The sequence below is a fragment of the Micrasema longulum genome, unplaced genomic scaffold, assembly GCF_059751315.1.
Source record: "Micrasema longulum isolate JH-2025_06_02 unplaced genomic scaffold, ASM5975131v1 h1tg000524l, whole genome shotgun sequence".
In the NCBI taxonomy this organism is placed as follows: Eukaryota; Metazoa; Arthropoda; class Insecta; order Trichoptera; family Brachycentridae; genus Micrasema; species Micrasema longulum.
Window position 1 is genome coordinate 50,083 of NW_028277721.1, and position 26,082 is coordinate 76,164.

Sequence of the window (26,082 nt, forward strand, 5' to 3'; positions counted from 1 at the left end):
TTATAGTATTCGATTATGTTTTTTAGATTCAGTGAGTGGTGTCACAAGGTAATGCATCATCATGATTATAAAATTGTTCGTGAGATTAATAAAATATGTTAAACCTATACAAAATAATGTGTTTCACTAAAGAAATTAGTTGGAGAAATGTGTTAATTAAATTTGTAATTTTATTTTAAGGGTCGATTCCTGACATGGTTGATATGAAATGTTTATTCAAAAGGGTGTTTTCAAACTAGAATATTTCATAGTCCCTGGACTGGTAACGGAAGCGTAAAACTGATTATCTTACCTTCATGTGACAAAAAAAATATGATCAAGATACGCTGCAATTGGTGTACCTATGCAATACTCTATGCCATTAGGCGCGGAAAGGGAATGATGATGATGGGGATGAGAAACGTCAGAAATTAGTAAGTTAAACATCGCTTAGATCTATCGAATGGTAAATATGATGCCATTATCTTCTGTAGACGTAAAACCCAAAGCAAACAAAGATTTAGTTCTTGGGAGGAATTTTGGACACTCATTTTATTTATAACTCATTCATAAATTACATAGTAAACAATATGTGTCAAGCCGGATTGAATATAATATAAACGATATGGCGAATATGGTGGGGGAGCCACTCTTTTAGAAAGATACTTTTTAATTTTGCGTATATCCAGAGCCATTCCGACCATGCCTCGTTTTTTTAAAAACCATATTGAAAATATAAATAATCCTAAAACCAGCTACAATTTCCTGAGACCAATCATTGGAGTCATGAAGTTCTCTTCAATAAATGCTTTGTAAATAGAACTCTCTGATGCCTCTGTTGGAATGAGAAGACAGTATTTGGCCGGTAAGTTTTTGTTAAAATGCTCTATCCAAAATAGTGAACTTCTCCTCAAAAAATTAAAATTTCTTTCCGACTATGCGACGATTTCACTTTCATTATCCCATTAACCCTAATTTGAAATTAATATAAACCCTAAATACCTTATCCTTCTTTATCGTTTCCCTTTTAACGTCTCTACTTATGTCCCTTAACTCACATTTCGAGTTGAAAGCTATTTACGCTAATCGAATTCGGTCGTCAAAATAGATAGGTTTGAGAATTATCTACACTAATGGATCTCTATTAAATTTGCCAACCCGCGGCCATATTTATACTGTGATGGTGACTTTCAAAAATTGTACAAAATGCACAATAATGCATCTGTATTTACAGCAGAATGTATCTTTGTATCGCAATTCGTAAAGCTGTCTATATGGCAAATTTCTTAATCTGTCGATTTCCTCGAGTGCTCTATAAAAAAATCCAATCCACTCTATATTTTTATACCGAGGATGAACTTTGAGTTGAAACTCGAATTCGTTTTTTGTTATCAGACGCATCCAATAAAAGTGTTTTTGTGTCTTAGATTTCTAGCCATTGTTATATAATACGAAAAAATGAACGAGTTAAGCAAAAAAGGTCTATCCCAGGGATCCTGCCCATAGTGATTTTCTACCACTGGGTGAAATCCTCATTATGATGAAGGAGAAGCAACTTTGCACATGGCAAGAATATTGAGTAACCTCCTTCCAAGCCAAGAATAAAAATCTTTTCCATCTTAAACAAATTGTTACGGAAGACCTTGGTTCTCTAAAGTGATTCTGAACATTCAACGGTTCTCACTTGTTCAGAATCCATGTCCGAGATTCTGCCAGATGCGAGTGTTAGCTCGAGGAGGAAGATACAAACCATATTTTTTTGGATGCCTAATAAACTATTGTTATCCTGAATTTCTTTTATACGTCTCCAATATTAACAGTTTACTCCCTACAAATGTCATAACTCTCCTCAGCCGATAAACCTGTCTATAAAATTTTGTATAAATATCTTTTAACCGATGAAATTTAGTTGTAGATATTGTGATATTAGATATTAACATACTTTTTTTTAAATGGGAATTGCATTATTTTTTACCTTGCTTTTAGTATCGGGGTTCAAAAGAGGATTTTTCTTCAATTATTTATCATTACATTGATCTAAACTGCGGGGATCGAAGGATCTACTAAAGTAATCCAACCAGAAAAAAAAACATACTCACTTCTATAAATAACTTACTAATATAAAAACGGATAGTAAAAAAAGGAAAAATAAAAAAAGGCATTGACTTGAATAACCCAGGGCGAAGTTAAAAAAGCCATGGCAAAATTATATTTGGTACTCATTTTACTTTTATTATTTTACTTTTGTTATTTTTAAACAATGTATTATTTACCCAATACACGATCCTTATTTTCAGAATATTTTCACTTTCATTTGAAGGATTTATTCAAATTTCAGTTACTCAACAAATTGAAAACACCAAATCATATTAAAAAAAATTAGAAAATATATCAAAGCCTAGACATTGCCTAGACCCTAGACGGCCAAGCCCCTGACTTTATTTGCCCTTTATACCTTCCCATTTCTAAATGTGTATGGTCTCTGCCTATTTCTTTGGCGGCGCTGAGGTGTGTCATAAACTAAGAAATAACGACGTTTAATTTTACCATAGAATATTAAAAGAAATAGAAATATATATTTTAGTTTTGAGGTTGTTTTGAGCAATTTGAGAATTTTTGCTGCGACTCGTATAAGTTTTGAAAGAAATTGTTAAACGTATCGTTAATCTTGCCGGATTAAAGTGTCTTAAATACTAGGATCAAAATATTTGCTTGGTCTAGCAGGTTTTATGACACGCATAATTTACATACCTATAAATGTATCAGATTTTACTTTTTTCGAAGATAGATGAGGGATAATGGACCCAAGAATGTGTAAAAGAATAAGCAGCGAAAATATATCGAAGTGCGATGATTTTGAACGCGAGGAATCGAATTTGGAGATTGCTCAAGAGAGTGAAGATAATCTTAATTACGACGAAACCCTCGAAATTAATGGCGTTAGTTGGTTGAATGACGAACAAATTGACCAACTGGATGTCAATTTAGATCCCACTAACCTGTTTTTCCACAGAGTTGATAGTGCTGAAATTATATATCAGAATAAAAAGAAAAGATGTAAATTAGTAGGAAAATATGTAATGGGCGATATGCTCGGTGAAGGTTCTTACGGAAAAGTCAAAGAGATGTTAGATTCAGAAACACTTTGTAGAAGAGCTGTCAAAATATTAAAGAAAAAAAAGTTACGTAGAATACCAAACGGGGAGCAAAATGTTCAAAGGGAAATACAACTGTTAAAGATTTTAAAACATAAAAATGTTATCGAACTTGTAGATGTATTGTACAATGATGAAAAACAAAAGATGTACCTAATAATGGAATATTGTGTAGGCGTTTTACAGGTAAGCCTTCTAGTCTGTTTTACTAAATTGCACCTGTTAGGGTCTGTTTGTGGTCCAGTGGTAGTATATCCCTTTACATAATTCGTAACAACTGACTTTCATGGTATCCATCATAGCTTTTAGTAAATCACATTCTTTCGCCCTTTTCATAAATTAATCTATCAATGATTGTTAAATGAAAAAAATAACTTATAATATCTGGATAAAAGCTCGATCAAACTTCGTAGATAATTTACTGACATTAATGATCAGAGTTTCTCGATTCAATCTTTCCCACAATGCTCTTCCTGTTCTTTTTTTACTGAATGTATACTTAGTTAAGTTTACAGACGTTGTTCATTATTCTTTTGCTTTTCAATCTAGGATTGTTAATAATTTTATCCCATAAGTACTTAACTTTACCCAAGAGATTTCACAGTGCTTTATATATATATATTTAAGACTATTGTGAACATGCAAATTGGTTAATAGAACAACTGTAAATACGAACTGCGTTACTCTTCTTGCTACCAATCTATTGATTAGTAATAATAATTGGCGGTTGTTGAAAATGGAATAGTCGTATTGTTAATCCGAGAAATTACTGTTTTTTCTACTGTGAATTCTGAAAATTAATTTTGAAAGGCAGTAATGGATACAACTAGAAAAATCAAATACTTATAGTTTAGTTTCTCTGTACGCTTGTTCCTCTGGACAGTGGTGTTTTTAACCATTCATTTTTAAAATTAATTAAGCACTGTCATCATATACGCATTTTAGAGTTAACCCATGTAATTTCAATTCTTTCCTGTCAAAATTAAAGCGAGGTAGACTGATTGTCTTTTATTTTCCAAAAAAGTAAGTATTTTTTAGTTTTAATTACTTGATTTTGTGTTGAGAAAACTTAAGATTCTGTGATTGTTAGATTTCTCTAGAATGCGCGGTAGTTATCTTTCTAATATTGTAAGCTCAAAATCAAAATCTTTTGAATTAATAAAAAATCACCACTCCTTATTTATCTGGACATGTCCTGAAGAACAATCTACGATGCTATTTTAACAGCTTATATTGAATATAATATTTCAGTGCCACGCAGTAAATTAGGTTGAACGAAGGACCAGCTTCTTGACCACGATTGGTTCAAAGATGCTGTTAGAGAGTTTTAGAATGGTTAGATCATAGAATTAAGAATAGTTCAGAAACCGCATACGCACATCAAACAGAAGGCGACTAAACTACTCATATTTATGAGAGGGTTTACGTTTTGTCCCATTAGTTTCTTTGTAGACGTCGCTCAGTACGCAACTCCTGATTTGAATTCAACTATGCCGTGTTGTGTCCCTTTAAAGTGTAGAAATACTGCTAGGATCTTAAAGAAACAGGATGCAATCACATTTCATGTGTAATTAGCAAATGAATGTGTATGTAACAAATGCATTACTTAAAAATTGAATTATTTTTCCATCTGTCAGATTGTCGAAGAAACGAAATAGAAATCTCGTTAGTGTTGCCAGGGTAGTAAATTTTTTTTTACCCTACTTTGCTCATCTAATGAGAGAACTGATGAAAATCGGATCTCGGATTAAACAACTCTATCGTGGACATTTGACCGACATTATCTTTAAAACATCAAATATTATTTAACATGTTATATAAAAAAAAAAAACAGTTTTATGTAAAATAAAATTTGTTTTATATTTTAAGTTTAAAGTTCATTAATTCAATTACTCTTATTAAATGATTCTTTACTTATCTACTCTGTCGTGTCAATCAATATTTCCGCGTGCACAGTAAAATTTTAGAGAAATTAACAGATTGTTTTTTTTTTACCTTTCATTTATTTGTGTTATTTTTATATTTTTTCCCATCGTGCAACATTACGCGGTGGCATCGAATGCGCGCGGCGAAAATGAAGCATAGTGGGGAAATTATTGGACACAGTCCGATGTATTCAAATATGATTCTACGCTCCTTCTGGACTTTTCTTAATTCTATGTGATAGATTTTCCAAAATACAAATACGTTGATATTTTTATGCAAACTTAACACACTCTTTATTGAAGTGGCCATATGCATTCTTGACTAATTTTTATCGAAGCAATATTTTTTTAAAAATAATAAAAATTTATGGGGATTCCAGAAGTTTTGTGTAAGTGTACAGTAAATTTTATAATGTATTAATTCATTTTATTGTATTCGGGTTGGTAAATGTAAATGTGAAAACATAAGAGATGTGTAGCATATATCTTCAAAACGTCTGGTTTACTTTTTTAATTTCAGATAAATATGTAGGTAGGTCGCGTAAATAAATGTAGGTATCTTTTAATAATAAAATACTGTTTTATTATGGATAGTAGAATTGTGCAGGCAAAATTCAGGGATAAAATTTAGGTACGTTGATAAGTCAGCCATTGAGTTTTCACCTCGGGTCCTTTTTTGTGAATATTTTGTTTCTTATATAAACATATTTAATTTATATTACAATCGAATCAAATAAAAAAAATATGTTAACCAGTGACCAGGTTTTGTCGTGGCTGACACCGTCAGACTGGTGGGAGACTAAAAAAATTTCTTTCAAATGTTATATGCAAGTGCAAGCAATCATGATTTTACATAATTATGAGAATAAAAGAGTTTAAATTAAAATAATTTAAGTGTAGAGTAATAACAATTGTATGAATTTAAGTTTTGTTTGAATGTATATAATAAAAACAGATGTAAAATTTATAATTTTTAATTTTTATGATAAAAATGTATTTGAATAACAGGGGCCGCTGGGTGGCAGTTCCTTCGAAAGCCATGTCCCTGGGTCCGGGGGTACTTAAGTGATTCTCTCAAAGCAAAATTCCTGGCAGTTAAGTCTTATCGAATAGTGTCATCGTTTGTATTTTAATGGGGAATAAATGTGTGTTACCTGATCGTTTAATATTATTTTATTGAGGCAATTCTTTAAGCAGTTTATTTCTAAAATTTCAAGTTTATCTAATTTTTGACCTTAGCTGCATGTGTGAGGGAATTCAACATTAGTATGTTTTTTTTTATCAAAAACATGATTTGACTATAAGGTGGATTTCAAATTTAGAGTTTTCCTTGTTATTTCTCCAATTTTTGAAGTGTTTGTTAAGCCTAGTTTTGAACATTCTTTCCGTTTGGCCCACGTACTCGACTTCTCATAAATCGAAAAATAATATCTGTAGAGGCAGACGGATGCAAATCCAAACGTCAAATGTTCAACCAAAGCCGAAAGAATCTACTTTCTCTAAGTGATTTCTAATAATTAATAGCGTTCATTTGTATTTTCAATATCTTAATACATTGGTTCTTTCATTATAAGCCTTACATTTCTTCAAAATCAATGGAAATGATCATAAACAGGATAAAAAAATCGTAATGTCATTTCATCAAATTCTGGATTTGCATCCGTCTGCCTATAGATATATAAGAAGAAATTGTAAAACAATAAAGCCGAATTAAACCCCATAAAAGGCCTAATTCTCTCTGTGCCACAAGGACGACGAAGACCAGGAAGGCTCAAAATGCGATGGATGGACTGCATCAGTGCAGATATGACAATGTTGAAAGTAAAAAACTGAAGAGAAAGAGCAGCAGACCGGCAAGAGTGGAGGAGACTCCTGGATTCAGCCAAGGCTCACCCAGGGCTGTCGAGCTTATGTTGATGACTATAATAGATATGAGCCTGAACTAGTATCCCTTTCCCTTTTATCTTTATTATAAATAGCAAATTTCTCCATATTTAGCAATATAACACTCTTCTCTGTTAGCTATTTTACTAATTAAATTACCACAATCTCCAAGATATGATAGCATTGAATCTTTCATAATAAGTCTTTGACCGAGTTGATATGCAACTAAAAATAACTTTTTTTCTAGGCAGACGGTATATAATCCAGAGAAATTTATTGAAAAAAATCTGTAGTAGACTATAATAACTGTTCTTTTATTCAAACTAAATGTGTATTACTGTTGTTATTTTATTATGTTTATGATTTAGAAGCATAAATTGTTCACTGTACAGAGGAACATGTATTGTCCAGAGGAACATACAGTAATTGTTCCTCAAGGTTTTTCCAAATGCGTTTATTTCACAAAAACCAATAACCAAATAAATTTACGAATGCAAAATATCATTTATCTGAGCTCCTTAACATGTAATCTAATAATTAAAAAAAAAACAAAATAATGTTTACCAAAAATTGGAAAGTGTCCAGCGGAAAACTTAAGTTAATTATAAAAAAAAAATTGATCCTTGAAAGAAATGATTACCAATTAAGATAATTCAAAGCTTTTTTATTTCTAGAACATGTTCTAGAAATAAGACAGCTCGGAATTATCTTGATTACCGTCTTGTCATACTAATATTACCCTAGCACCATAACATGATGTTTACCTTATAGGATATGCTGGAAGCAGCTCCACATAAGAAGTTTCCGCAGCACCAAGCTCACTCGTATTTTCACCAGCTCTTGGATGGGCTGGAGTACCTCCACAGTCAGGGAGTGGTCCATAAGGATATCAAACCGGGGAACTTACTTTTAACTTTGGATCACACTCTAAAAATATCGGATTTCGGAGTAGCAGAGGTAAATAAAAATGAAATCACACTATCTTCATCACACAAAATATTAACCACCGGCATTAAATTCTAATCCCAATGAAACTCTTAGAGGTTGAATTTAAGTATTGATATTTTAAAATACCCAGTTATTAATTTCCTGTGGTAATGCACTACTAACATTTTTAATGTTAACCTTTCAGACTCGAAGTAATTCCCGCGGATACAAAAAATATTGTAATGCTGACTACCAATTTAAGCAGAAAAAAAATATGTGTTTAGAGATACCAGTAATTAAATAAATAAACTTGCTCATTTTAATTTCTGTATGTTAATTATTTACATCAATCTTAAAATTTGTGTATATTTGAATGAACGCCCAGACTTCAAGGGTTTAAAAGGCTTTCATTTCAAACACTGCCTAGAACTCCGTTTATCCGAACTGCAGTCATTCGGATTGCCAAATATCCGGATTGTTATCATAAAATAAAATCTTAAAATGTGGACTTTGCTGGACACGTTTAAGTAAGTTTTTAATGTGATTCTGATTCACTGTATTATTTCAAAAGCAATAAAAAAGTGACCTTAGAGTAAATTTTGCATTTTCTTTCAAAACATTATCATCTGGATTATAATTATTATAAATTTGGATTTCTGCATATCCGAATAACGTCTAGCACTCATTCATCGGGATAATTGGAGTTTTACTGTATTATTTTTGCTGACAGAAGTCATTTTTATTTTTTAAATTTAATTTAATTTATTTAGGAATAACAACACTTGTTATTATATGTGCCTCGGTATGGCAAAGACCACCCCCGAAAGTGACAAATGCTAGTCTTTATTGAGGGGCAGTACATTGCTGACACATACCGAGATTTCCATTTTATATAGAGGTGGTAAAAAATGAAACTGCTGTTTTAAAACAGTTACCCTCCATAAACACCTAAAACAGTTTCACAAAAATAAATTAAATCGTTTGGATAAACAAAAACTAAGTGACCAGGCATTAAAAACCAGGTAAATAACAGAAGTACTGCACACTGCACTAAACTGTTATTTTTGAAACGTCTTGCTAATCTTATAAAAAACCGAAATGTCACATTAGTAGTCGATGAAAATTGTTACTATTGTTAGTAATGCCGGCATTCAATCGAATGGCTAACGGACGCTTATCCAAAATGTTGAAAGCAACGTTTAACGAACGTGACTTAGCTTCTTTTATTTTAATATACAGATAATAATTGTTTTATTTTTAAATTTATTTTGGTATGTGAACTTCGGTTAGGTTGGGTTACGTGTAATAATAAATACATATTTATTTTACTTGACTTACTTTTTTTTATCATTGAACTTAACCTGAGTGACTGATTTAACTATTTGGCGATGACTTCTATATATAATTTGATTAAAAATTTTTATTGACAATTCTTGATGGAATTCCATTGTAATGATGTAATAACTTATATTTATATATAAGTTACTAATTAAAAATACTTTGGTACACTTCCACTTATTTGTTTGACCAATTAGCGCTTTCACCCTCTCTGATTTCAGTCTGAAGATGCCCATTAGAGGGTGAAAGCGCTAATTGGTCAAACAAATAAGTGGAAGTGTACCAAGTGTTTTTAATTAGTAACTTAAATGTAAATATAAGTTATTATATCATTCTATATATAAGTTTGTTCTTGAATTAGTATGCTTTGGATTCTCAGCTTGCCTGCTTCTACTAGAAGTCCAGAAGATACCTCGTTGACGACCTTTTGCTATAGCTGATTTGTTTAACTAAATAACATACTTAGTACATGTATACATACTTTGTTTTGATATGAAAATATTTTTTGTTTCAAATATAAAAATAATATTTTATGCGTAACTGAGTATATTGTAATGCTCTTGGAAAAGTCAAACAACCTGTTGATGTGTTATGACTTATTGACTTAAAAATTCAAAAGACAGAACAAACAAGATGCGTTTTTCCCCTTTACCGAACATAATAATATTGACCAAAATAAAAGTTACATAATATTTCCAAATTAAAATGAAATGACATGGTACATGCATTAAAAACCTGAAAACTAAAAAGGACAGTTGATAGCAATACAGGAGTATCAACAAGTCGAACATAAAAATTAGGCACTCGTATGAGAATAGCATACCATCACAATAGATCTTCACAGGTCACAGTGACATCAGGAGCTTGCATAACAACTCTAAAATGAATAGCATAAAACAATAATTAATAACTAGACGATTTTAACTTTAATTTCAACAAAAATTTAATAAATGACACTGCTTACTATGCTATGATTTGAGTACATCTATGATTGTATTAATTAAGAGAAGATGTTTTCAGGCTCTGGACATGTTTTCCCCTGGAGATGTGTGTCACACGGGGCAAGGCTCTCCGGCATTCCAACCACCGGAGATAGCTAACGGAGCGGAGACCTTTGCGGGATTTAAAGTGGACATCTGGAGCAGTGGGGTCACACTGTGAGTAAATTCGCCATTTGTTCCAAGAAAAGCATTGCGACGTTAGTTAAATATAATGCAAAATCACCAAAATATTTTTTTCCCTAAGTTTCCTTTGAAAAACAAAGTAATGCATACATTAAAAAATAATAGAAAGGGGTTTTTTAATAAATTTGTATCATTCTAATCTTCTACTACCATTTTGTGTACAACGTATAATAATGGTTAAAGTTATCTTTTATATCTGAACCTCGAATTCTAACCTTTAAACATTCCTCGATTTTATGCTACTTTTTTGGCATTAGAAAATTCTTGAATTAAATTTTAACATAAGCATTTAAAAAATATACTTTGGGTATTCTGAATATTTTTAATATGTTTAAAATTTCAATGAATTTGTCAAAAAACTTGGATGATTTTAGATACAACATCACCACTGGCGAGTACCCCTTCGAAGGGGACAATATCTACCGGTTATTTGAGAGCATCGGGCGGGCAGAGTTTAGTGTTCCTTTGGAACTCGGAGAACCCCTCGTTAGTCTACTAACCGGAATGCTTCACCGGGACCCGCAACAACGACTCACCATTCCTCAAATCAGGCGGCATTCGTGAGTCTTAAATTTTGGATTTATCAGTTAAATTAACTTACTTATTATTTCAATGAGTTAGTTCAGTGGTTTTTTAATTATTTGTTAATAGACTATCAAACTATGCCAAAATTAAAAAATGTGTATATTTTTATGTATCGTGTTATCAGCACTATGATTTTTTAAAGTTTTGTAATTTTTAATATATTCCGCGTGTGACCTTACAAGTTCTCTTCGGTGAGTTTTGCTGTTTGGTAAATTGGCCCCCCGTAAACCGGACATCTATCACAACACTATCTCATTGGTTGATTCGGAAGAACTAGTGATATTGTTCAAAGTAGTTCACTTTTATTAAATTCTTTTTTTTTTCATACATTTTTTAGAAACTACAATTTGACGGTTTAATTTTTACTGCTCGTAAGAAATCATTTTTTAAATCCAATTTCCTGTAGCACTGAACTTCCTCAATAGTGCAGTTGAAATTAAGAATAATCAAAAAATAAAAAGTTTATATTTGCACCGTTGATTTGATATTACCAAAATATTTCAACTTTTGGGACCATTTTCAACTATTCTACAGTCTACTTAAGAAGAGGCTTTTGACGTTTGCACGCTCATGAAGTTCTGTAAATATTGACAGATTAGTGTAGGAAACAAATGCCGTCGATGAAAAAATCAATCGACAATATCGACTTTATATTGAATTATATTGTGCGTTATATTTTGAGGAGTTCCCAATACGATTAATTAAAATTGATCGATGATAATTTTGAAATCGAACTATTATGTATTAAGCTATTTAGTCATGAAAACCCGTTTCTATTAACCCCATCTGACAGAAAATGATTTAAAATCGATATCAAAAATCGAAAGAAAAAAAACTGCCACAACACTATTGTGATCTTTCAAAACTACCTTCTAATATTGTCTGACATGTAGTCTGACATAACTCCTAGTAAATAAGAATTTTAGTTGCGGTAGAGCGATGTTTGAACCTCGGGCCACAACCCGGATAATCCAGCCAAATATATTGTTGTCGAAACTTAAAATGCTGTAAGGGACAAAATTTTTCAAGACGGGTTAAGGAAAATGTTTTAAAAATCATATTTCTTGTTTTTGTTAGTAATATATAAAAACCCATTATTTACTCTCAATATATTCACTATTAGTATGTTGATAAAAACAAGATTCTGTTAATAAAAACAAGATTCTGATTAATAATTTATTTTCCCCTTGCAGCATTTCAAATTTCCACCGACGATATTATTAAATATATGTGGTAATAACAGCAATAATGATTGATAATTTTGTTTCAGTTGGTTGCAGAGGAAGCCTGCGTTGGCGGGGGAGAACTGGGTTGCGATTCCTGCTCTGGCTGGAGATGTACTGCATAGGATGACTGTGCTCCCATACCTCATGGACTACCACTATGAAGATAGAGCTAATGAAGATTTATACTTTACCGAGCATGATATTAATGGTGAGACTTTTCATTTCTTAAACACCTCCAGATGATTATTTTTTGTATATTGTCATTTGTCATCCTAATGTGGAGACTCAGATATAAATAATTGTAAGTATTTTAAACAGAAGTAGGAATTTTTCATTTAAAATTTGTGTCTTAACTTGCACAGTTTATTTATGAATGTTGTATTGTTGTATCCATCCATGTTGTAGTGAAATGAAATGCATTATTTCCCATTCCCCTTATTTCCCATTATTTTATATAATAATATTGTATAGAAATTGACAATGATGTTAGCATTAATACAGATATAATATATCCCTTTGCAACCGCTTTGATGCGAACGTGAGTTTGCGCTTCATCAACACAATATTGTCAAATTATTCCTGAACGGTGAACAATTGCCGGGTTGCAAAGGGGTATTAAAATTATTATTTTATAAAGTTGGCTTATCCAGTTTATATTTTCATACGAATATTGCAAGACAAACTGCTTGAATTAAGTTAAATACCTCTTCTCAATGCACGATAATCTGTATATTCTTAATGTATTATTTTTCTGGCCAGACTGTACGAACTTTTATAGCTCTACACATAGTAGTTGGGAGTTTTAGAACTATCTTAATATTATTCGTCTCTCGACATAGTCTGTCCTTGATATTCGATACTTACCTATATACAAAAAGAATCAGTTTATAGTCATGTTAATTTGATAACTGATGACTTGAATACACAGTATTTTTATGATAAACAAATCGGGTAGACTGCAGGCAGTAGTCAGTGCCTCTATGTCTATATGGAGTACACGCCCCTGCCTATAAAAATGTGTTATAGTATTTAGGATATTAAATTATGTTAAACACACTATATGCATACATACATATGTGTAATCTCTTCTGCAATAAGCACAATGGTTTACATCCTTCATTCATCCACGGTTAGTTTTCCTATCATTCCAGAAACATTTCCAGGGAGCGTGATCAGCATTTGTACCCGGGTATACAAAGCGAGTTAGGTTTGTGAATAGTACCTTACAACTAAGCTTGATCTTCTTCCTTCCCCTTTACAGCTAAATTAAACACTTACATAGGCCGACCTCTAATATAATTAGTGTTATACATCTAACTTCTGTTTTTATTATTCATATACATATGGTTAAAACACTAAATATTATAACATTGTATATTATTAGGACAACGATAATGATTTGCTTTTTGTTTTACTGTGGTGTTTTTATTGTGTTGCATATTTCTATTTCGATACAAATTAACAAGAGAAAGGAGTATGTAGTTATTTTTAGTATTAAATCTATTCTCACTTGTGTAAACTAAAACTGAATCTTCATATACACAGTTCACAATTTACATGAAGAGTTTTTGTTTTAGTTTTAATTGTAGCAAGAAATATATGTAGGTAAATAGCCAATGTTGTTATCTGTACCCAGTTATAACAAAGTAAATTCTTTCCAGATGAAAGGAGATACACAGAGCAACGTGCGGAAGACAGACCTCTTTCCAATCCCAAGACTGGGAATGGTTCTCAAGTGACCCACCAAAGTGGAAAGAGAAGATGGAAGAAGCCAATATCCTGCATGTCCAGTAAGAAGTTCCCCACTTGCAAGTTGTCGTGATCATTATTCCTCTCCATTCCCCGCCTTCTAGATTCCTTCATTTTCTTAATCTCTTAATTAACTAGTCTCAAATATTTTTTGTACTTTATAATAAAATCACCCTTGTTATTTATACTAATTTAAATTTCCAATTAATTTCAACAGAGTTTAAAATAAATTATTTTAAACCTTCTACATTAGGATTCCTGATTTCAACGATTCCAGTATAAATGTAGCATGTAAAATGTTTTTTATCCCGGAACATTTATCATTATATAATTTCACTAATGTATTGATTTCATACACCGGATATCTTTATAATATGCATATTGAAGTTTCGAGAAGAATAGCCTTATTGTCCAACCTGTTAAATAATTGAAGGCTATTTCAAAAGTGGCCCTTGGCGATTCATTAAACTCCATTGTGATTTTATCAACTGACATAATCTAGCGCATAAGAAATCAAATAAAACTATTTTATTCACTGTTAAATACTACATACATAATATTTACCGAGCGTTTTCATTGCAACCATAACAACATATACATCATTATGTATATTTTGCAAAATCCAGAAAAAGGTACATAAGTAATTAGTTTTCCAATCAAATGTTTCCCTTATTTTCTTGTTTAATAGATTTTATATCATATTTATGACATATATATGTCATTTGTAAATATGTATGTTGAGAAAATCTGAGAAGATCTATTTTAAAAATTGTTCTGTGTACCTGTGCTGTGGATTTTAAGATTACTGAATCCAAAATAATCTTATCACATGGTTTCCATATACACTCCTACAACACTTGCCTAGAGTATTTCGTCGGTATACTGATAAGATAATAATTCACTCCGGTTTATAGAGATGCCCTTTCACTCTAGTGCATAGAAAAGCATTCCAAATTTTCGGTTTAACAACAAACGTGTAGCAGACGGTTTCAGTTGGCGCTTGCGATTCTCGACCTGAGTACCTACGGCGGCCCGTTGTATTGTTGAAAACTGCAGCTAACTTCATGTAATGGTTTTTATTCATATGGGCAACTCTATAAGCGGGTAGCGTATTATTACTCTGAGGATAAAACTCCCTAAATGTATGAACTGTACGGAGAAAAGTCACTTTACATGTTTTATTCAATAAAAAATCTTTTCAACATACTCATAAAACCATCTCAGTTTCTTTAAATTGTTTCAATGGATGAGATTTCAAAATAAAATATCTGGTAAATAGAATCAAATGGTTTTCACCAGAAGACTTTAAAAAATAAAACTGTCACTGGGTTTTTATAAATGCTTACTTAGAAACTAAACTTGGACAAACAAACCATCACGCTGTTTCGCCGTAGGGGTAGGCAGAGAGAATAGAACGCCATATCACTCTATCTTGGCAAACAGACCTCGCTTCCTCTACATCCATACATCTTCTCATGCACGCACGCCGATTATTCCTACTTTTGACATGTCCATCTTCAAGTATTTGATGGACTTGATCGTGCCATGTCTTTCTCGGTCTTCCTCGTTTTCTGCATCCATCAACATTCGCATCGTCGATTCTTTTAGCCGTTCTTTCGCTCTCCATTCGCTCTACATGTCCAAACCAATCCAGCACACATTTGTGCACCTATCATACATCGTTTTACCACACACTCGCCTGAGGGATCGCATTTTGACAGCATTCTACCTACTTTCATCATCATTTTTCCAATTCCATACTTCGCTCCCATACATTTAATTTTAGAGTTGGCACTAGAACTCCGTTGTGAACTGCTAGTTTAGCCTCCTGCGACAAACATTTGTTTGCCAAAGTAGATTTCAGTGCACCGTTCACCCTGTTCCCGGCACTCACCCTCCTTTCAATATCTTTCTCGGTCTTTCCATCCCTAGTAAACATACTTCCCAGGTACACAAATTCTTCTACCTGATTCAGAATATCTCTGTTCACACTGATCTTACATTTAGTTATATTTTCATCCCTTTCAAAAACCATCACTTTCGATTTATCAACATTCATAAGCAAATCGCTTTTCTTGCATACATTGTAGACTTTTGTTACCAAGAATTGCAGGACTTCTTTGCTGCTAGCAAGAAGCACGGCATCATCCGCATACAGAAGTCAGTTAACAGTTGTACCACTCATTTTTGCTCCCATGCTTAAATCTTTCAGTTCTTTCATACAGTTATCGATGTATATGTTGAACAACCATGGTGACATTACACATCCCTATTTGATTCCTTTAGGAATATTAAACCACGATGTGAATGACCCATTCACCTTCACACATGCTGTGCTGTCCTTATACAGTGACGCAATAGCCCTTGTAAGGTTACCATTCACTCCATAATCTGATAAAACCTTCCACAATTTCTCTTTGTCAACTCTATCAAATGCCTTTTGCAGATCGACATATGCGCAGAGCAAATATTTGATCCACACATCCTCTGCCATTCATAAATCCACTTTGTGTATCGCACACTCTTATCCTTAGTCACTTTTCTTACTCTCTCAATCAGTATTCTGCCATAAATCTTTCCAACAGCGCTCAAAAAGCTGATAGCTCCATAGTTCTCGCAGTCCACCCTAGAGCCTTTTCCCTTGTATAGAGCCATAACAACAGCTCTCAATCAGGGGGAGTGTATTCCTCCTCTAAACATAGGTTAAAGAGCTTATGTAGCCATACAAAAATTATTTCTCCACCCACTTTTATAAACTCTGTGGCAATGTTATCATAACCTTGCAGTTTCCCATTCTTCATATACTTAGCAGCATTTTTAATTTCTTCCATACTTATCTCTTTCGCATCGTCATCTGCATTTATGTTTACTTGAGAAGGTGGTACGCTGGCTATATTTCCTGTGTGCGTTTTGTACACCTCAAAATATTCCTTCCATCTCTTTTTAATTCCACTATCATTCGTCACCATTTTTCCATCGTTTCCTATTACTGCTGTCATACATCCGCTAACCTTACTTTTTTGGGAATTTTGGAGGAAACTTAGAGGATTTTATATTTATATTATACCGACGGTTTATTCTCTTAAATTTGATATGAGTACCATAAAATAACGATGCGAGTCAGTTTCTCAATTCTAGTGATTGATCCCGAAAATACACAAACACGAGGAAGTTTAGTCCCTAGGGAAATTGGATGTAAAAATGATTTCTTACACGCAGTAAAAATTAATACAACAAAGTATATTAATAAATATTTAAAAACCACTGAACTTCCTCGTTGAAATAACTATAGATAAATAATAATTATCTTAGTTTAAACAGTAGCATTGCTTGCCAAATAAAGATTACATGTTTAATATGCAAAAGAGCCTCCAAACATATATACAGTTTATGAAATGTTCCCTTTAGAAATATATATGTAATAGGATTGTTGACTTTCAAAATCTTTTCTGATTTATTTCCTTATTTAAGCTCAGCAAGCCCTGTAGAATTGCGGGTGTAATTGAAAAGTGCCATTTCAACACGGCGCCTAAGAGTGGAGCCCTATTGCACATATTAAACTGTAGTGGTAAGGATTGTGCTTATAGTTTCGCATTTAGTCATATCGCAGAAAAGTTTTTTTTTTAACTATGTCCATCTTCAGGAAAACTTCAGACCAATATTGTGACTTGTTATAAAAATTGATAATAACTTAATAATTTATGATACTTTTACGTTAATATTGCATATGGATAATATTGTATAACCTAACTCCAGTGCAATTTTATGTAATGTAATAATGTATATTAACTTTTACTAGTCGTGAATAGTCGGTAACCCGCTTAAATATTATTACTTTGGTTTCTCAAAGAGAATTCTTTATATTGCTGCTCCCAATCTCTTGGTGAATATCTTATATCAAATTAAATATAGGTATGTATTTTTATATTGAAAAATGCCCCATTACTTTACCTATTTTTTTTCAGAATGGAAATTAAAATATTTGCAGATCCCTTGTTAGAAATAATTCGAGCCATTGCATTATTATTACATAAAATTCATACACATAAATATAAAAAGGTTTTTATGAATATATTAAAGTATTCGTAATTATTATTAATACATTTTTGTTGAAAAGTGTTTTATATAATTATTTTTAACTTAAAACATATTTTAACATAGTGTGATGTTTGTGTAATTAGTTATGTAACATATTGTGTTTTAGAAAATTCATTAAGAGACAAAAATGAATAATTTTGAAAGAATTAAAAACATGTTTTTCAAATTAAATTAATTTCATATAAGTATTTTTATTCCAACAAACATAATTTTATTAACAGTTGAACAACCTTTATATTTTTTCCTTTTTTGATCACCTCTCGCACTAGGGAAACACTCCGAACATGAATTTGTTTAAATGAGTAAGTTTGGCGCTATTCAAAATTAGATTTTTAAAAATTGTTTTTTTGGATATGATAACATTACGGTAAAATATTTCTAAAATGTATAAAAATAATAAATAACACATTTCAAATTCACACCCTTATACTGTTATTTATTTGCCCATTTCCCGCTGATTAGCTTTTCATAGTAGCCCATAACGCGACTTTTATATTGTAGTATTATTATAATGTTCATTAATCAAATTTGATTATCAAAGAAAAAATTACCAGTATTATATTTTGGATATTTGTAGCACTAACTTTGTGGTTCATTGTTATATTTTAGAAGTATAAATAAAATAACTTTGTTTTATGAACCACTTTTTATTCACACAACCGACTAGTTTCGGCAACTACACGTTGCCCTCTTAAGGGTTTTATAATAACTAAACATACATGTAAAAGAAACAGTGATACAGATTAGTGGGTGTCAATAAGGATACAGGAGGGGGTAGTTGTGTTTTATGGTGGGGTATGTGTAATAAATATAATAAAAATAGGGAGTAATAAATATAATTTTTAAAAAATAAGCACTTCTTTAATTTTGAAGATGGAATCGAAATATCACATTTAAATGAAACTCATAAATGAAATAATTTAGAAATTCTTGAAACAAAAAAAGCTGCCAAACAAAATTTAAATACTATAAATAATCAGTTAAACTGAAGTCAAAGCCCTATTTTTCATATTTTCCCTATAAAGTCTTACCCTACCTTAAACACAATCATCTCCTACCCCACCATAAACACAATTACCCCCTCCTCTATCCTTGTCCAACACCCACTGTATCCCTTTATCAATATAGCCCTTTTGTAAGATGTTCCATTGTAAAGGTCACCCTAAACCTATTAAACTCAAGCTCCTCCCTCCATCCCCTCCCCCTTTTTTTTAAATCTAATCAGCGCATGAGCTTATTAAAATGCATGTCGTGTTGGTTTTATATTTTTGTGTGTGTTTTGGGGAGGAGTACTTTGCGCTACTGATAAAAAATTGAATTCCGTAGGATGTCAACCTGGGAAAGCGACGCAGAAGACATTTTGGTGCAAGTGAAATATGTGATTAATAACAAACCTTTCTTCCCGAATATCTGTGTTGTATATTGATATACTATGTTGCTATACTTTCTATAAATTCTTTGTCTTCTGTATTGGGAACTTGTGGGTTTTATTGCCTGTTTTCCCGATCGTGCAGGAAAAAAAAAACAGCTATGGTGAAGGTGTAGAGTGGGTTTTGCATGTTGGTTTAATTGGTGTCTTGATGAAAAGACGGGTACTTCTCGAAACCGGTAGACAAAGAAAAGTCGGTAAGTGGTTATATACAAATATTTAAACAATTAGAATTTCAATCGTATTTGGCAGAAAAACTAAAAAGGGTTTTTTTGGCTTGTGTTCATATATCAACTACAGTATATTCCCCACTTAATTAATAAACCAAATTTGAAAGAATTATCTAACTATATTTTTTTCACAGAATCGAAGATGTTATGCTTGTATCCTTGGAGAGAAGAAAAAACATTATGTATTTTAACCCGTTTATTTAAGTAAAAAAAACATGGCTTGAATATAAATAACTAAAATGAATAAAATATAAACATACACTGAAAGTGCCTTAACAAAGGCAAGTAAATTATATATTAAAATGAATTGCACAAATTTTATCCTCTAGTGTGTAGGAGATATTCCTACACCAACTGACTACCCATTCCTTGGTGAGCACCGAGACGATATTTCAGAAATAGATTATTTTGCAAGTGGATTATTATTGCAATCATAATATTCATAGGTGTTTGCTTCGCAAGTTGCCCCTAAATAGTTTTTTTGGCAAAATTACCAGACCACAGTTTAAGGATGATCACAAAAAATACATATGTATTAATAAAATGACAAATACATTTTTGACTATGAAATACTATAAAAAATATTTTTTTATTTGTAAATTTTTCATAAAAATAATGCATCAAATGCACGAACATATAAATCAAATAATAATTTCTTAAAAATAGTAAAGAATTTAACATAAAACTTGTTTGTACATATAACACAAATGAAATATATGCATTATGTACTAATAATATTATTTTTAAAAAGTATTTTAAAAATTGTATTGGAACACAAGTCACTTCCTGGAATGGAACTACTATATATTACACCAAAGTAAATATATTTATTATGTATGTTTGATCTTTAAATCAATATTGCCATTTTGGAAGATATTATAAGATAGTTAAAATGCACCAATAGTGGATTTATTACAATTAAACATTTGATTCAAGTTTTTTTAAAGTAGCCATAAAAGTCTTAATTTAACTAATTACACTGTACAAATCTTTTGGTAGAGTTGATTTCATACGACATTTCACGAGTCTAATGAAACTTCAATTAGCAAATATACTGAGGCTTTATTTCTGTAACTAATTAGCTTCGTAAATTCATTCCTATCATGAGAGGGAACGAGAGCGAAATACGATTTTGGTTGCATCAGGAGAGATGGACATATGACGAACGAACGAACTTACGAAACGAAATTGTGACAGAATAAGCCTGTTATTTTATAATAAAAAGACAGAATAACATTTTAATGAAAAATAGATTCCTAATTTAAATAAATGAAATTACTATCTCCGGTGATAAAAAGTAGATAGTTATATACCAAAAGTAGTCAGAAATCTGATTGCAAGTCTCTTGGCGATGATGATCAGAGATATGGATGTATGTACATGTAAATCATATTATTGTGTATAAGTGTAAAGATAGGATTATGGTTTGCATTAAATTGAGGTCTAAAAAGTATCGCAGAGTGAATGTGATTGTCGCAAACTGTTTTAAAAAAATATCACTAAATTTGTCTAGCCTATATTTGCTATACTTTAATTTACTAACAATTTGTTTAAGACTGATTTTTAATTTTTTTTTGATGGAAAATGAGAATATTTCCTTTATATATAAATATAAGAGACGTTGCTGTTAATAATTAAATTGTAATGTGACTTTTTTTCATACAAATGTATTTTGGTATTTTTTCTCTGGATTATGGCACTGGTGCCTAGAGCAATGATTTTTTACTCACTATAGATATTTACCATTGAAAAGTCCCTATAAATTTGATTAACTGTTTCTTATGGGAGTTAGGGTCCATTCAAAAAGCACCGTGTTATCTGCCATCTTTGGACATTACGGTGTGATCAATATTTTTGATACTTTCTTAAAAAAACAAAATCAGTTCAGTTTTGGGGTGCGGAAATCGGGAATAGGAGACCTTGATTTTTTCGATTTTAGTTAGGCATAATCAGTCCGACGTGCAGTTGTCTTTTTTGCACAATATCGGGGAGGCATCTGCGAGAGTGACAGAAAAACTATGTTCAAATACCTATTTATCAACCTGCTCTGCACCGCATATCCTCTCAAGATTCCACCATCTTTGGCATTAACAAAAAATTTCACCACGCATTGGATTTTATCATAACCTCAAATGTGTAATATTGTTTTGGTTTTTGCAATCTGAAGAAGTTCATAGCAAATATCTGCAGAAGTACACCTACTGTTAAATTACAATATATTTTTCTCTCTACTGAATCGAGGGAAAGTTAATTTTATGTTTATAGTCGAGGAAGACTCGAGTACAAGTAGGACAAAGATGACGTAAACTTTATGTACAATATGAGAAAATATAAATATATCAAAGTTCCACATAGAAAATTAACTTAAACCAATTGATGTCAAATAACTTAATAAATTATAAACATAATATTGTCACATTTGAGGAACATACCAACTATACTTCTGATGAAATTATGATTACTTAATATTTGACATCACATTATAATCAAAACTTATGTATTGAGCTCAAAAATTAAATTGTAAATTTAATGTAACCAATACTTCTGATGTATGTACGTTGGACATAATTTTACTGTGTGAAACCTGAATTAATTTACTTTTATATGGATCCTATAAAAGTATCTTAAGAAATTGTTTTTTAAAATGTAGTAACATGTATATATAATGAAAGATCATAAAATATTGTGTTGTGGAAGTGTCCGTAGAGATACAGAATTTAGCCAAAATGGGGATTATTAGCTCCAAACACATTACATACAATTTTGCTCTCTTATATTATGAAGGAACAATATTATAATTACCTATACCATATGAAAACAATGCTGACATTTTAGTGTCTGATGAAACAAAATAACATTTTGTGAAATTAATTTGATCGGACACTTAATGATTTTACCGATACTAACATTTGTTTATTTTTCATTAATATGTATTTAAAGATGATTTCTTTTTAAAATTCCCAATGGCATCAAATTTCAGTGGTGACAAAAGATAAACACAGTAATAAACTAAATCTGAAGTAAGAAGTAAAGGTATTCAAAGAGGAATTAAAATTATTCTCATTAAAAAAGAATTGCCTTTTACCCAAGTTTCAGTGTTGTGCAGCAAAAAATTCACAATTTTTCGTTTAAGTTCTCAGTTGGTGACAACCAAGACTGTTGTCAGTTTTGTATACTAGCAGCACTTATATTACAGTTAGATTACTCACAATTCTAAATATTGTCTTTATATATTATTATATTCTGCGCTGATCTGTACACTCGGTAAATTTCTTAAACTAAGAGATATACCCATATCAATACACATTGTAACTTCTTTACATACTCGTAATATGTAGAACATTCTTACATATCAATTAATCTATATGGAGTTCATCAGCACTTTTTACTATTCACAACCCATTCTATGACAATAGAGGCATTTGTAACAAGTAGAACTGAAAAAATAAAAGTATATACAAGAGGCCGGTATGTGATACTACATCAGTTACCAGCCGCGTGTGATTTGCGCATGTGCAAGTCCGTTGCCGTCATGTAGTAGTCTGAGGCTTTAGTACCCGAGTGAACTCCGTTGGAGAAGCCGTTCATCACTCCGTTGGAGTACGGTTTCCCGTTCTCCTGCACCACTCCGTTAGAGCTCGATTTCCTCTTCTCTCTCTCCACTTTGACCTGTAAACAGACAACATTAGTATCCGCTCGCAAAATGCGCCATCATCCGTATTCGCGACGCTTATCCATACTCACTTTGCTCCCTGCCTTTACATAGGATTGCTTGTAGAACTCGTTGAAGAGGAAAAAGAACATGACGGCGTGCATACCGATCCACCAGACGAACGCTCGTGGGTAATTGCAGTCGATGAACAGGAGCTGGAATGCGTGGACCATGATGGCCACGAATTGAAGCTGGAAATAAAAAATATGAACATTTTACTAAACCGCATATTCAAATTGAAACCGTAATATAGTATAGTTGGAAAGTTTGCTCACCATTTGAAGTGCAGTGAGGTATTTCTTCCACCAGAGGTACTTCTGGAAGCGAGGGCCGAAGGCCGCGAGCAAGTAATAGGAGTACATGACAATGTGGACAAAGGTGTTGAGCAGACCGAAGAAAGTGCTGTGGCCGCCTGGCGTGAACTTTACCCCGAACCAGACGGACATAGGCATACAGCCGTGGTGGATTACATGCAGAGTTGATACGTGCGAATTCTTCTTTCTCAGGACGAAAAATATCTTCGAGTGAACATAAAAAATAGATATTATGAAATTGCAATAAAAGGATTTCAATAAACATAAAAAAAATTATACAAATTATACAATTTTTAAAATATTGATTATTAAATTAGGGATTATTACTGAATCACAATATTTTTTATCGAATGATTTCCACATTTTTTTACTAACCCTTGTGTGACATGATGTCACACGAGTCTACATAGAATACAAGACTTGATATCACTCTTATTTTTCAAATAATGAAATCATATTTTGGTATAACACGTAAATGACATGATTATTTCCACAAGTTAGGGAAAATAAATTATTATTAAACAGTGTATACCGTCGATATACTGGTAAAACCATCTAAATGCATTATTGACTATATTGACAAAAATCACTTAAAATGTTTTGCTCAACAACGGTATTTTCGACATATTTTGGGCATGATACATGTTCATTAAACCATCTTAGTTTCTTAAAATTGTTTCAATGGACGAGATTTTGAAAAAAAATATCTAGTAAATGGAATTAATGGTTTTATTTCTGGTGAGAAAACACGAAAATAAAGAAAATTATGGGTACATGATTGGATCGGAGGATTTTGTCAGTTGATAAAGCTCAAAAAATGGCTCAAATTTTGTCGACGATATATCAACGAGCCCTATGTAAAAAGCTCTATCTGCAAATCTATTACATACTTTCCAGGAGAGAGTCTATAAGGTTTCTCTATCATAACTTTTTAAATTAATTAACATTTTTATCTGAATTTCATACGATTCTAAATGATGTATTTTTATTTATTTATATTTGTTTTTTATGTTTATAGATAGAAATCTTATATTTTTAAATACCCTCTATTTCAAAATGTGTCATCTTTTGCTTAATGTAACCACGACATTACAGCACCTCTAGAGGGATTTTTAAGCCAGTCTTTTAAGAGTTGAATAAAAAATATTCTATTTGATCACGGAAGGTTCAAGGTTCAATTCCCGGAGAGAACTCTCTTTTTTTTTTTCTTCTGAAGCCTGGGTGTTCTGGGTTTAATTCACTACTGTAAATGGCCCTCCTGGCCTGCTGTGTGACTTCTACCTGTTCCAAAAGCGAAAGGTGCATCGAAGGGAACACATTTTCAGTCTGTTGAACATGTTAAATTAAAAACGGCTGTTTTATCTCCGAGTAATAGAAGGGGCTGGAACTGAGGAGCTGCAGCATTGTTTTGAACATTGGAAGACACGTATGCAGCGGTGTATAGATAGGCGAGGAGAGTATGTTGAAGTTAAATATAAGTTTATTTGTATTCAATCATATAACTCACACCAGTCTCGTTATTTGATTGCCACATTCTGTCAATATTTGTTTAGATATATTTTTATTTACTTGTAGCAGATAATTTTGGAGCGTTACACGGCGCAGCACAGCGCGACTAAGATGCCTCCGGGATAATATTTTACCGCGACGCGCAGTGCCGCGGACGTCAGTGTGGTATAGTGCAGAACACACAGAACATTAAGGCAACTCCAATTAACGATGATTACCAACGACATTGACAATATATTTGCAAGTTCTTTCAGTCAACCAGTCATTTAAATGATTTGTTTACAATGTTTTATTTTGTTTATGCTTACCGTATCCATGAACTCTGTGAATTTGGAGAAGTAATACCACCAGCAGGCATGTACCATCTGTGGAATATTAATTAATAAGTTAAAGCCCTCATAAAGATACATTCGGTAAACACGAAAGCTCGAGTTGTGTGAGATCACTATCTATTTGGTTTTTTTATAAAAATTTCATCAAAATGACCAAAGAAAAAAAGGTGAAAGCGATGGATTGAAAAAAAAACAGTAATACAAAAAAATTTACGCATTTTGCTGCACAATATAATATTTTTTTTACAAATGAAAATAAACATTATTAAAAATAACAGTAACACAAAAAATGCCACTTGCTGTACATGCTAGCCAGCTCCTACCTTATTGTAAATTATATTTCAATCCATTTAGATGTCACTCAATCTTCAAATTTAAATGAAACAATAAAATGAAAAGTATCGGATGCTTTACAAAAATGACACAACACTACAAAAAGAGATTCACGTTTTTATAATAAGCAAATAACACAATATGACCAATAAACATGTAGATGGAAAGCATTA

At 32.0% G+C, this 26,082-nt stretch overlaps 2 protein-coding genes across 7 annotated transcripts in view; one reads left to right on the forward strand and one right to left on the reverse strand.

Moving 5' to 3' along the window:
* Positions 1 to 2,529: 2,529 nt before the first annotated feature.
* Positions 2,530 to 15,217, forward strand: LOC148280856 (serine/threonine-protein kinase STK11-like). Of its 3 annotated transcripts, none has more exons than XM_088227681.1 (6): positions 2,530 to 3,320; positions 7,715 to 7,900; positions 10,219 to 10,365; positions 10,767 to 10,952; positions 12,248 to 12,411; positions 13,865 to 15,217. In XM_088227681.1, exons 3-6 carry the CDS (start codon positions 10,238 to 10,240, stop codon positions 14,023 to 14,025), a joined length of 639 nt encoding a protein of 212 aa, XP_088083807.1. In that variant the 5' UTR covers positions 2,530 to 3,320; positions 7,715 to 7,900; positions 10,219 to 10,237; the 3' UTR covers positions 14,026 to 15,217. The 3 variants fall into 3 exon arrangements, with proteins under 3 accessions (XP_088083807.1, XP_088083805.1, XP_088083806.1); XM_088227679.1 differs by having other exon boundaries at positions 2,544 to 3,320; positions 10,229 to 10,365; XM_088227680.1 differs by lacking the exon at positions 10,767 to 10,952 and having other exon boundaries at positions 2,544 to 3,320; positions 10,229 to 10,365.
* Positions 15,218 to 19,890: 4,673 nt separating this feature from the next.
* The window catches only part of LOC148280857 (very long chain fatty acid elongase AAEL008004-like), a 121,881-nt gene continuing 115,689 nt past the window's right edge, over positions 19,891 to 26,082 (reverse strand). For all 4 annotated transcript variants that reach the window (XM_088227685.1, XM_088227684.1, XM_088227682.1 and 1 more), the window contains 4 exons: positions 25,553 to 25,609; positions 23,697 to 23,939; positions 23,454 to 23,612; positions 19,891 to 23,378 (listed from right to left, as the gene is read on the reverse strand). In XM_088227685.1, coding sequence (XP_088083811.1) covers positions 23,193 to 23,378; positions 23,454 to 23,612; positions 23,697 to 23,939; positions 25,553 to 25,609 — 645 coding nt within the window. In that variant the 3' untranslated portion in view covers positions 19,891 to 23,192. The remainder of the gene's footprint in view (positions 23,379 to 23,453; positions 23,613 to 23,696; positions 23,940 to 25,552; positions 25,610 to 26,082) is intronic.